The 13,634-nt window shown below is 38.2% G+C and overlaps 2 protein-coding genes across 2 annotated transcripts; both read left to right on the top strand.

The window, feature by feature from the left end:
* The first annotated feature begins 2,312 nt into the window (after positions 1-2,312).
* Positions 2,313-5,801, top strand: LOC140243565 (nociceptin receptor-like). Its single transcript, XM_072323234.1, has 3 exons — positions 2,313-2,657; positions 4,975-5,110; positions 5,749-5,801. The coding sequence occupies exons 1-3, from the start codon at positions 2,313-2,315 to the stop codon at positions 5,799-5,801; spliced, it is 534 nt and encodes a 177-aa protein (XP_072179335.1).
* On the top strand, positions 2,610-13,065 carry LOC140243915 (uncharacterized). Its single transcript, XM_072323584.1, has 4 exons — positions 2,610-2,657; positions 4,975-5,110; positions 5,611-5,661; positions 12,008-13,065. Exon 4 carries the CDS (start codon positions 12,046-12,048, stop codon positions 12,604-12,606), a length of 561 nt encoding a protein of 186 aa, XP_072179685.1. The 5' UTR covers positions 2,610-2,657; positions 4,975-5,110; positions 5,611-5,661; positions 12,008-12,045; the 3' UTR covers positions 12,607-13,065.
* Positions 13,066-13,634: the final 569 nt, after the last annotated feature.

Genomic DNA, 13,634 nt, shown 5'->3' with positions numbered 1-13,634 from the left:
CTGAAAGATGTAGGCCCTAAATCCAGTTAATGAAGTCATTTATCGATCAATCCACCGATCAGCCTTGTGGAATACGGGCAGTAACAGTAAAACACAAACAAACAAACAAACAAACAAACTAACTAACTAATAAAAGACTATAAACACACACACACACAAACAAATGCATATAGATATCAAAGTAGTGAGGGGGCGAGAAAAGTGATTATTTCATAGATGCCTGTAGTTTCTAGTGATCAATTTGATTCACAGCACGTGAAAAAACACCAAACAAAACAAAGCAAAACAAAAAACTATAAATTGTGTTGGAACATAGGACTCGGAAATCGGTTCTAACTTTGGCAACAGACGATGACCAGGAAAATTTGGTAACGGCGTGAAGCCATACGACTCTGTACCGACGATTAGCAATTACAAGTTCATGTACCATATGGCATAACAACATTTTATTATCCTGAAGTTTCCTTATTCTTTTAATCAATTTGGAGTTGTAAAGTGTGAAATTTGAATAAAGTATTCTCTTTCTGGGTTAAAGTCCTTAATGAATTCAACATATTGTGGGGTTAAGGTGGAAAAAAGCACTCCAAATGGTGGAAAAATATTCGTATGAAGTATTCTTCATCGTGGCATTGTTTAACTGATCCTGAAAAAAAAAAAACCCAACAACACACAAATCTTAGAAAGTTATATTCTCAAAATACCAGATTAAGCGCATTAAAGTTTTCAATATCATTACTATTACTGGTTATTATGTCATTACTGGCAAATAGATCTTAGTGCAACATCGCCGTGAATAGCAGCATTACTGTTCATCACCTAAATTAGACTGAAATAGAAAAGAAATAGGGAAAAGAAAACAAACAAGCTATTCGGTCCCTTTTTTTTTACCAATTGTTTGTCACTGAATACTAGCATATTTTCGAACTTTACAAAGACATGATAAAAAAGAACAAGTTTTGGTTTGTTGCCTAGCTGGCAATGGATCTAGTTATTATGAAAACTAAGAAAACTCGTAGAAACGACTTGCTAAGTTGCGATGCAGCGTCTGTGTTCAGTCTTGCTAATGCCCCAGTCACATAGACATCCCGGATCACCCCGGACCACCCCGGATCTGATGCGGGGAGAGATCCGTGTTGACGCCGGGAGGCCAACACGGCAACTTTTGGAGGTCAAAAACATCCGGCGTCATCCGGGGATTGCCGTGTTGGCAGAGCAATCCGGGGTGGTCCGTGTGGCTGCCGTGTAGCTGCCGTGTTGATCCGTGTAGATGCCGTGTATGCCCGTGTAGAGGCCGCACTCTTCCGGCCTTATCCGTGTAGCTGCCGTGTTGATACCGTGTGTACATTCATACCAAAATCCCGGATCTCCCCGGATCTCCCCGGACGTCCCCGGATCTCCCCGGATCACCGTGTAGATCCTTGAGCATCCGTGTTTATATGTGACTGGGGCATAATGAACCCTGCAGTAGCCAACAGCAGCGAACAACGCAGTGATGGGTTGTCAGACTCGGGCTTCAACTCACACATTCAACGAATAAAGAGTTGTACAGCGTCGCAAGAACAACTGCAGATATAATGTTCTTGATAATATAGGCCTATACATGCTCCCTGAGAATGGAAACGTATGTTGAACGTAAAATAAAAAAATAACCCTATACACAATGAGTGTATGGGGGAGGGTGTAAGTTCGTTTCCTTGCATAGACAACGGATCAATAGTTTTGTGTATGATTGGCAGGCCACGTGTCATTTGTGTCGAGGCTATAGAATGTTGCTTGCTATAGAGACTCATCATTCCTAACTATTAACATAAAATGAGCGATTGTTTCTGAATCCATGCATTTGAGAAACTTCATTACAATAACTCGTTCTTTAGTAAGTGTAAAACCACGATTATTGCATACATCAAATATGCTAGCACACACATATTATGTGATAAATGTAGATAATCAAGCTATAAAAACAACCGTATCGACCCAAAATGAGCCCCCTTGAAATATCCACTCTGCAATGATATATACTGAGTATTACGCTGATATCACATGCTTCCTCGTTGCGTGGAAAATAAAAGGGTATCCTACAGAAGTGTTCGCAACACACGACCTCAAAAGGAAATGTTGGAGAACATTTCCGAGGCCAGTGTACTCCGCCGCTGCGCAGGTTTCCACTTAACTGCATTGGTATCGCGAGCACTCAGCACACTGCAGTGATTTAAAACACTGGGACCTCAAAGCGTGCAGCGGCAAAGAAAGGTTTAAATTCACTGGAAAACAGCTAGAGCAAATCCCACATCAAACAACTTGTCGAACCCAACATGGCAAGCAACGACAGCTCCTACAACGGTCCCGACTCTGCCGATTTCGAGGCCTTCTTGAGGCGCATAAACACGGCATTCACGGTTGGATTCTCCTTCTCGCTGCCTGTAACCGTCATCGGCCTGTTGGCCAACGCACTCGTGCTCTACGTCATCCTGCGAGATAAGAAAATGAGGAGAGCCGTCTACAATGTCTACGTGATCAACCTCTTCGTGGCGAGTTTCATCCTCCTCTTCGTTTGGGGAGGCTTTGCAACAGTAGCTTACGGTATCTACGCCTTTCGTGGTCATTTTTGGATCTACAGGGACGTGGCAATTCAGAAAGGGGTTTTCGGCTCACAAACGGTTAGTGATGGGACATTCATGACCCAGAAAGTTTACGCACCGCTCATTTCATAAATGAATGTTTATACATATTATTCTGTGCTAATGATTTGTTGGACTGGACAGCACAGTTCGTCTCCCCCCCCCCTTTTTTTTTTGAGGGGGCGGCGAATGGGATTAGCTGAATTATTACCAGTTTACACGCACATTATTACTCTTGCATGATAATGGTATTATGATAGATTAGGGATACGAGTGAATGAATTTCGAGGATATGATCCATGTACGCCTAATTGTTATCGCTGTCTTTGAAAGCTGCAGTTCTAGAGAACAGAGATATAATTATGTTTTGGTCCTGGGCCCCATTTCATAAAACGGTAATGTGATAACAACTCTTTCCGGAATGACAGTTGCCATGGTAACAACACGAATCCAGCTTCCTGGTTGACTGTTGCTATGGGAGTTGCCATTCCAGCAAGAGTTGCTATCCTATCGTGTAACAAATTTTATGAAATGGGACCCAAGTTCTACTCTCGGGGTTTTAGGGGGGAGTAGTCCCCTTTCTGGCATCGAGATCCGATACATGTGTATATTATCTGAAAATGGAATCTTTGTTATTAAACTAGAGCTCTTGCATCCCCACAGATGACGTAAAAGGCACTACCAGAACAAAGGAGCATAGCGGAGCGCTGAGCATGCTGAGTGTGAGATTGAGGTGGGGGAGGGGTGTTGTGAAAGAGAAAGGAAGGGATAGTAACTTAAAGGACAAGACATAGTTCACCTTCATAGACATGTGGATTGAATAAATGCAGCAATGTTAGTAGAACACATCAGTGAGAGTTTGAGGAAAATCGGACAATCCGTTCAAAAGTTATGAATCTTTGAAGTTTCTGCTCAGTCACTGCTGGATGAGAAGACTACTACAGCAGTGATAATGTCACATGAGTACAGCGATATAAAGAAAATATATAGAAAATTCAACATATTTTCACTTTTCTCGCATAATAAGAGAATGCTTGATTTCCCTCTTTCAGAAGGCAGGGGGAATAATATTACCCTTAACATGCGTCAGTGACAAGTCAATAAAATGTGCACTTTTTAAAAAAAAGTAACATATTGTGAAATTCTCTTTATACTGTTGTACGCATGTGACATTATCAGCTGTAGTAGTCTTCTCATCCAGCCTTCAGTCAGCAGAAACTTCAAAAATTCTTAACTTTTGAACGGATTGTCCGATTTTCCTCAAACTCTCACTGATGTGTTCTACCAATATTGCTGCATTCACTCAAGCCACATGTCTATGAAGGTGAACTTGTCCTTTAAGGCTTCATCCCGTTCGGCACAATAAGCCAGTTCGAAGTTAGCTCATATGGGCACATTGATACAAATGGCCTTTCTTTTTTCTCAGTCGGTTAGGGGCACTTCACTCGTTTTCAAAGCGACATAATGCATAAACTCTACGTAACAATTCATTAGATTCATCAATCCTGTTCAAACAAACAATGAACAACGAATGTGTGTAAACCATCTAGATGACCAGAATGATCCGCCGATTAACACTTACTGGGAAAGCATCCACTTTTTCGTTATTTTGCTTTAAATGTATTAACAATCTCTTTCTATTGATGCATGTATTCCCAATTACCACTTTTGATGTCAGGTGGATGTGCTGGCAAGCAGCATTTATAAGAATCACACTCATGACATGCTTTACAACAATCCACGTTTCTCAATGACCACTTAACCAAATTGAATGACCCTGAAGTAGCATTTGGACAGTTTAATCATATTGGGTGTTATCAATGCGAAAATCCGATTGTAATTTTTTGGGGACATACTGTATGAATAACCATTACATATGCTTATCTCAGTAAATCTAAAGGGATGGTAGGATTTTGGTTTAGATGCGGCTTCAGGTTTTCATCTCTTTTTGTGAGATAATGAGAATCTTCTCATGAAATATGAAAGAGTAAGTAATTATAAGAGGGATTCAAAATTTATTTTATGAAAATCTGTTTTGAAATGACTGAGATATCCAAAACAAAGTAAAACAAATCAATTCTAATGAAAGGTGGGACCCACCGTTTATTTGGATTGCTTTGTTTACTTTGATAAGTCACTTTGCTAAAATTGAATACTTGCTTTAACCCCCCCCCCCCCCCCCAAAAAAAAAGTCATATAATCAATAATTGTGGAAAATAGTCTGGGTATGTATGTATGTATATTTGCAGATTCATTAGCTTATGTAAATTAGCTTATGTAAAAACTTGTATAAACCATGGGAGTGTATTTAAATCACCCTTGTGGACTATTTGGACTTTTTTCTTCCCTTTAACAGGCGATTTTGACGATCAACAGTCTCACCATAACAGTCTTGGCAATCGATCGTTACTTCGTCATCGCCGATCCAGCTGGCCGGCTGGGTTGGCGGACCATAAAGAACGCCCGCATCGTCTGCGGAGTCATCTGGGCTGGTATGTCACACCTACGTCATAGTCATTCGTTTTAGCTAATTGATTTCTGTTCTTGCTTTGGAGGTCGTAATTTCATTAATCTAGCCTCAGCTGCTTGCAGGGCCCAAGATATATAGGGTTGTCATATAACCTCTATGAAATGACCTTGTTTAAGTACGTGGAAGCATTGTCAAACAAGGGAGAGGTTGCCTTCCAACTGGCTATAACAATTTTCAAGGGATTTTGATAACGCCCTCATTTCTCAGGTTCCAAGGAATAGGAAAGACACTTTTATAAGAATGAAATGTCTGGATGAATAGCAACATCATGCAAATTCCTTTTTCATTACCGAGCCTTTGGCTGGATAATCCTTTGGTTGAAACAATTATTCCGCTTGAGTGCTTACAGTGATTTTTTAGTATGTACTTTTCGCACATGCAGTGGTTTTTCCTGTTTTCCTGTATTCCTTTCTGTATTTTTTCCCCACTGGGGACCGTCCCTTTGTCCGTGTTTGTATACAGCTGGTGTCCGCCATTCAGTGGACCAGTTTCATTAAGTCTTCAATTACTGTTGTGAGTTGCATAGGGTTACACAGTATGCACGATCTTCGAACACATTGTGAAACTCCCCTGTTGGTTATTTATTCCATGTCACACCAGACCTCAACATGCCTTACTTGTTGCTCTTTCCTTCTGGATCTTTTCCGTTCTAGATGGACTATTCTTATTTTTTGTATTTGATTTGAATTTTATACACCTAGATAAAAAGAAATATATTTTAAAGGTCCTTACATGATTAAATGATTATTGTTGAGATTGGATAAATGTTAAACGATATTAAAGGACAAATCCACCTTCATACATAAGGATTGAGAGAATGCAGCAATATTAGTAGAACACATCAGTGAAAGTTTAAGGAAAATTGGACAATCCGTTCAAAAGTTACGAATATTTTAAGTATCTGCGCAGTCACTGCTGGAAGAGAAGACTACTACAGTGTATGATGTCACATGCGTGCAACTATATAAGGAAAATAAAATGAGAATTTCACAAAACTTTACTTTTTGAATAAAGTGCACAGTTCTTCGACTTGCTACTGACGTATGTGAAGGGTAATATTATTCCCCCTGCCTTCTGAAAGAGAGAAGTCGAGTGTTCTTTTGTTATGCGAGAAAAATGGAAATATGTTGAATTTTCTTTATTCTTTCTTTGTATTTTTGTACTCATGTGACATCACAAGCAATAGTAGTCTTTTCATCCAGCCGTGACTGAGCAGAAACTTCAAAAATTCATAACTTTTTAACGGAATGTCTGATTTTGCTCAAACTCTCACTGATGTGTTCTACTAATATTGCTGCATTCACTCAACACACATGTCTATGAAGGTGAACTTGTCCTTTAAGTAATAATTATTCTGTTGTCATTGTTGCGAGTTGTCAGCTATAATGACAAGTTTCTTTACATCATATACAATGATTTTGTTTGTTATGATCTTCTCGACAAGTAGAGCTCGATTCGAAATTGAGCTTTTTTCTTTCTTTTTTTGTACGTATTTTTTGATCGCTATGGAGCGTTCTTATGTTTCATTGAAAACAATCGCTAATTTTGTAATTCATAAAATGAAGTTCCATGATGATTTATCATGTCGCACCTAGCACCCTTCTTCACTCCCACACATCCATCAGCGCACATACACTCCACACACATTCACACACACGCACGCGTACAACCACACACATACACACACACACTTACCCATTCTCACACACACACTTTACATACAACGTTCCTGGGCCCTGTTTCATAAAGCTGTTCGTAAAGTTACGAACAACTTACGAGCGACTGGTGATCAGTTCTGATGTGCTACACTTATAAGAATTTCCATAATTCAGCACAAGAACTGATCACCAGTCGCTCGTAAGTTGTTCGTAACTTTACGAACAACTTTATGAAACACCCCCCTGGTCCTCATAATAGGGAGCTTTAGATTTTGGACGCGCGGACGTTCAAAGGGAAAAAAAACATGATCTGAGCGTGCGCAGTGTAATGACCCGCGCTACTGCGCACGCTCAGAACATGTTTTTTTTTCCCCCTTTGAACGTCCGCGCGTCTAAAATCTAAAGCTCCCTAATGTCTCTTTTCATGAACCTTCATAACAATTACGGATTTAAGTGATGTATATTTTGACCAGAATTTAGCAACTCAAAGCAGATATTATACCATTTCTGACTTTAATACAAGTATCATTTCACAAATTGAACCGAACTGGTAATCTTGCATATGACAGTCGAAGCATCCCTATACAATTTGGAACAAACTCGACTAACAACTTCAGTTTATTTCACTGGAATACCAGAAGTTTAAACAAGAACTTTGAGTCTTTGGAATCACTTCTCTCTTCAAAATTTTCCCTTTTCTGTAATAGGTATAACGGAAACATGGTTACGCCACACCTCCCCTAACCTATTCAATATTGATAATTATAAAGTGACTCGTTTCGATCGTAAAATTGGTAGAGGTGGTGGGGTAGCCCCTTATGTCAATAATGAATTACGGTTTAAGGTTAGAAGTGATATTCATATCGAAGGCTGTGAGGATTTGTTAATTATTAATGAAAAACATAGAAACAGAATTGTTGGTGTTATCTATACCGACCACCTCATAATGCAGCGAATATATATTTTTAAACCATCTTGAGGAAGTTTTGAATATGGTTACTTATGAAAATAAAGAAATTTATTTTATGGGTAATTACAATATTGATATGATGAAATCTGATACGTTAGCTTTAGAGTTATTAAATATATTTACATCATTTGCTTTTCATTCTCATATTAAAAATCCCACGAGAATAATGCAAAATTCTAGAACACTTTTGGATGATACTTTTTTCGAATTGTATCGATACAAACAAGTTCATCAATGGTATACTTTATTATGATGTATCTGATCACCTGCCCATGCACTTTCACTATCTCACTACATTCAGAATTGATGGTGAATACAAAAAAAATAAAAATAAAAATAACACACAGGTGGTACAGGAAAGAATCGGATGAGATTATTGAATTTTTAATATCTGATTTAACCCAGGAATATTGGAATGATGTGTTGTTGTTTTTTTAATCAGATGCAGATAAGGCATATAATCTTTTTTTTTTTTTGACAGGTTCTTGTTTTATAATAATACATTGTACGAACATACCACTGATTAAAAGGAAATTCAGTAGAAAGAATAAGCACCCTTGGATTACCAAGGGAATAATGCGTTCAATAAAAATTCGTAATAGATTACATAAAAAAGTAATTGTTAATCAAAATGATAACAATTTTGATAAGTGTAAAAAATATCGAAATAACTTGAACAGTTTTATTCGGTTGTCACGTAAGATGTATTATTCTGAGAAATTTGAAAATAACTCAAATAATGTGAACGGCTTATGGGTAACCGTAAATGAAATTACAGGTAAAAATGATAAAGAAAATGTTTCAGTATTTTATGACAATGATAAAGAGTATCCCATGCATTTAACACTTATTTTACTAATATAGGTCCAAAATTAGCATCAAATATTGTTAATAATTCTAATATTAGTTTTACAAAGCATCTTCCCCATCATTTCCATATGACATTTTTTTCTTACTCCAACAGATGAGGAAGAAGTACTTCAGATTGTTAGAAATCTTAAGTCTGTAGGTCAACCGGCCATGACGGACTTAGTGTGTGTCTACTGAAGAAAAATTATTTTCAGTATAGTTAAACCTCTTACGTATATTTTTAACTTATCTATTTGTACCGGCAAATGTCCGACTTCTTTTAAAATAGCCAAAGTGATTCCGATTTTTAAGAAAGATGATCCTTCACTTTTGACAAATTACCGACCGATTTCCATATTACCCTGTATGTGTAAAATTCTGGAGAAAGTTATTCATAAACGGTTGTATATTTTCTTAAATACCAATCATTTGCTTGTCGCTAACCAATAAAAAACTCTGCTGATTATGCTTTTGTCCAATTATTGAATAAGGTGACAGAATGTTTTGCGAACAAAGAGCATCTGATTGGCGTTTTTATGGATTTGTCAAAGGCATTTGACACCATCAACCATGACATTTTAATTAATAAACTGATGAGATATGGTATCCGAGGTATAGCCCTATCCTGGATTTGTGATTATTTATCCAACAGAAAACAATATGTAGCATTTTATTCTTCAGAATCCTCCAAATCCAATATTACATGCTGTGTCCCCCAAGGATCCATATTAGGTCCTCTACTTTTTCTGATGTATATTAATGATGTTATAAATTCAACCTCGTCTCTTAGTTCTATACGTTTTGCTGATGATACAAATATTTTTTATTCTCATAAAGTATTTGAAAGTCTTATTACCACATTGAATTTGGAGATAAGTAAAGTATCTCAATGGTTTTTATGTAATACACTGTCACTTAATATTTCTAAGACAAATTTTGTTAGATTTAAGCTTCATTATTCTTTGAATATTAATCGTACTGATTATTATATTTATATTGACGAACAGCCAATTGTTGAAAAGACATCTACTAAATTCTTAGGCATTACCATTGATTCAAATTTGTCTTGGAATGATCATTTACAATGTTCATACTTCAGTTTCTAGAGGCATCGGAATTTTATACCACCTGAGAAACTTGGTTTCTCTTCTCAGAAATCTTTGCTTATATTGTATAATGCTTTGATATTACCTTATATTACGCATTGTAATATTCTGTTGGGAAATTGTGGTACAACTAAAACAAACTCAATACAATGTATTACTTTTACAAAAATCAGCTATGCGGTTGATTACAAACTCCCACTACTTATCTCCCTCTTATCCGTTGTTTTCTCAATTAAAAACATTGAAGATTAATGAGATTCATACTTTTCAGACGGTAATTTTTATGCACAAATACACGTTCAACCAACTTCCCTCGGTGTTCAATGATTTCCTAATTCCTAATTTCAATATTCATTCCTACCCAACTCGCCGTTCATCTGATTATCATCTTGAAAACCCAAGAATTGTTTTAGCACAAAAATCGTTAAAACATCATGGTCCTGATGTTTGGAATTTTTGACCCGATAACCTTAAACAATGTAAATCTATTCATTTATTTAAAAGACATCTTAAAGATATGATGTTAACTTAATATGTATCTGAGTATTAGAGCATGTTGCTATTTATCTGTTTTATTTTTTTTCACTTCTATAGTTTAAGTAAGGGCTCCGAATTGAACGTATATACACAACAAACATGAACATTGACACATATTCACAACTCATTTCCACGCAAACATATCTTGCACAATGCGCACCGCTGCACTTTTTTCCCCTCATTCTTCCCTCCCTTTCTCCTTATCGCCACTAAGTGAGTGGTGACTTATAATGTATGTTATATTCTTACAATGTTGTATTGTTTAGACAATCATTTCTGAGGCCATTGTCCTCGTCAAGCGCTTGCTTATGATGATGGTCTCCTGAATTTCTGTACATCAAGAATTGCCTAATTTGTCTTTGAGCAAGAGATATACTGTAACTTATGTTTGCATTTATTAATGTATGCAAAAAATAGTTTGTTTATTTTCGTTTTCATTGTGTCAGGGGATAAAGTTGAATATTTGAATTAATCATTTATTTGTTTCAACTGTCAGATTCAATTTATACTGTGCTCAATTTGTGTGTTCATTTGACTTTGTATTTCATTTATGTATGAAAAAGAAATTCATAAATAAAATCAGAATCAGAATTATCTCGAGCCGAATTTCGTCGCGCGAAAAGTACACCTTTACCGCAGATTTGGGAACGCACATGCGGGTGGGGGCATTGTATAGGCTCTTTAAACGCCTTTGTGATGAGACTTTGTGATAAGAAAACTTATTGAAACTATCATATTTACATCAGTACTAGTCATTAGAATTGGATTTCAGAGGACATACTAACAATTTTATATTTAGAAAAGACTTAGGCATTACATTAAACAGGATAAAAGTCATTGGTGATTTCCATGCAAATTAAAGGAGTCACTAGTTACGTTCAGACGGGAGCCCTTAACCTCGAAGTTAGGAAACTTCGAGGTTAGAGCTTGTAGTTAGAGACCGTGAAGACGCACTCGTAGTTAGCAAACCTCGAGGTTTGCTCGATGTTTCGAGCCACGAGAAATCTTATGGTTAGCGCTCTAACCACGAGCCGGCGGGGGGTCCCCACTCGTAGTTAAGCACCGTGTGGACACAAAAAACAACGAACTCGAAGTTAAGAGTGACCTCGCCGTAAACTCCAGCCCCTACAATTTCCCTCTGCTTCCGGGTCAATCTCCCAAACGTACACCACAAATGCACTACACGTGAAAAACCTATGACGCACATCACAACATCTTTTCTTCCCATGCGCTTTATATATGAAACTGAACACGTCGAATTACTCGCTACTGTATTCTATATTCTTCTCCGGCGCTAAAAAAAAAAAAAAAAAAAAAAAAAAAAAAATGTTTTTGACGAATATCTTCATAAAGGCATAAGGTCATCAGTGCTGTGCTATCTCTGCATACCAAGAGTACCTGTAAGCGAGTCCGACAGGGTTGGACTAAAGAATAAATACACGCCTTGTTAGCAGTGTGGGCTGAAACTTCCAGTTTTGTGGTTTTAACATCGAGTGGGACCCACTCGTAGTTACGGGGGGCAGAAGCTTAACTTCGAGGTTTCGTAACCTCGAGGTTAAGATTCGTCGTGTGGACACACGTCGTAGTCGGGGGGCAAGAGCTAAACCTCGAGGTTTCCTAACCTCGAGGTTAGGGCCTGCCGTCTGAACGTACCTTTTGATGTGAATTACCAAGTGACTATAGTTTGGCACCGCTTATTACTCACTGCACTCAACACCTCACTCCTTTGGTACATGCAGTGGGAATCCTCGCAGGGGTCGTCACTATACCGATTGACATGACTCGGGGACTTTCCGTCGCCTTCAAGTTCAGCACGACAGCCCTTGTGCTGGCCTACCTGGTTCCCTTGCTGGTCATCGCAGTCTCCATCGGTTTGACCTTACGGGCGGCGGCCGCCCACCGTCGCTTGCAGGATTCGTCGGTCAGCCATCAAAACATAACGCTGAAGCTTCGATTCCTGACCGTCGTGGGCAGCTTTTCGCTGTCGTTCATGATTTGTTGGGGCTACTGGCACGCCTACTACATGGCGACGTGGATTTTGATTCAGAATGGGGGCTACTATCATTTCGACGTGATCCTCCACATGGCGCTCTATATTCTTTCTAACATGCTCATTTTTGTCAACGCGACTCTCAACCCTGTCCTCTACGTCTTGACGCGAGGCTACTTACGACGTCGTGTGTGGAACTTGCTTCGGTGCTCATCCACGAGTTCAACCAGTGAGGTAGCTAACGAAGCAGATATGCTGTCTACCGACGTCAGCTCCATGATGAAAACGGAGATGCCAATTTTGCCGGCAAAAGCTGCAGGAGAAACTGGAGTTCTTGAAGATTATTGAGGAAACCCCCCCCCCCCCCACACACACACAAAGAATAGACACACCTTCTATGTATCTATGCTGAAACAGTGTATATAAGGACCTTGATGTGAGAGCTATTAAGCGACGGAATCGAATCATCAGAAATTTTGTTGGACTCTGTCCATACTATTGAATCGACGCTATTACCGATTATTACGTTTACCGATGTGTTGGCTCAGTGAGTAGAGCGGCTGCCCTCACAATCGGGAGGTCGTGGGTTCAAACCCCGGCCGCGTCATAGCAAAAGACGTTAAAAGATGGGAGTTGCTGCTACCTTGTTTGCCGTTCAACAGTTGAAAATGTTAGAGCAACGTCGATCTGGCGCTGCTCAGTGGCTGCCGGGCCCACGATCAATTGGGCAAAAAGAATTTCCATTCTCGGACAATAAAATTTGGAGTTTATATCCAAACAATTATCATTACTATTATTATCATTATTATTATTATTATTACTATTATTATTATTATTATTATTATTATTATTATTATTATTATTATTATTATTATTATCATTATTATAAATGGTATATGCATTTATGTCAATATTTTGCCTGTGACCATTTTCGTCGACGTGCGTTCCTGTTAGCATCGTTCGGTGTGGATCGGAAATTTGTTCAAGGGCACAGAGTTCCCGCATGGATATTATGATGTATAAAACATACGTAATAGCTTGCACACTTGCCAAACTATTATAAAGAGAGGTAAAGGCAAGATGTTCACATAGGAAGATGTATAGATAGGATCTATTCCATCTGTTTTTGCTTTCTCATTCCTATTCAGAGTTTGTTAATCGCTTTGCAACATCTTCATAATCTCTTTGATATACACATGGACAAACCAAGAAGTGCCTTTAAACTTTATAGAATCTCGGTGCACACAGAGTTCTAACATTATACCACAGACACTAAAGTCAAAACTATACGCAGCCTGACATCAATATGAATGACCGTCTTTTGTCACTACTACTTAATTAAATGCGTTTCTTTATACCTGATAGCTCAGATTCAT

Source organism: Diadema setosum, chromosome 20, assembly GCF_964275005.1.
Source record: "Diadema setosum chromosome 20, eeDiaSeto1, whole genome shotgun sequence".
In the NCBI taxonomy this organism is placed as follows: domain Eukaryota; kingdom Metazoa; phylum Echinodermata; class Echinoidea; order Diadematoida; family Diadematidae; genus Diadema; species Diadema setosum.
This window is presented reverse-complemented; position numbering and strand designations above follow the sequence as displayed.

Bases quoted from the DNA above. Each gene is read 5' to 3' on its own strand.
- LOC140243565 (XM_072323234.1), top strand. From the start codon at position 2,313: ATGGCAAGCAACGACAGCTCCTACAACGGTCCCGACTCTGCCGATTTC. The intron at 2,658-4,974 runs GTTAGTGATGGG...TCCCTTTAACAG, and splicing joins GGGTTTTCGGCTCACAAACG to GCGATTTTGACGATCAACAG. The intron at 5,111-5,748 runs GTATGTCACACC...ATGTCACACCAG, and splicing joins CTGCGGAGTCATCTGGGCTG to ACCTCAACATGCCTTACTTG.
- LOC140243915 (XM_072323584.1), top strand. From the start codon at position 12,046: ATGACTCGGGGACTTTCCGTCGCCTTCAAGTTCAGCACGACAGCCCTT.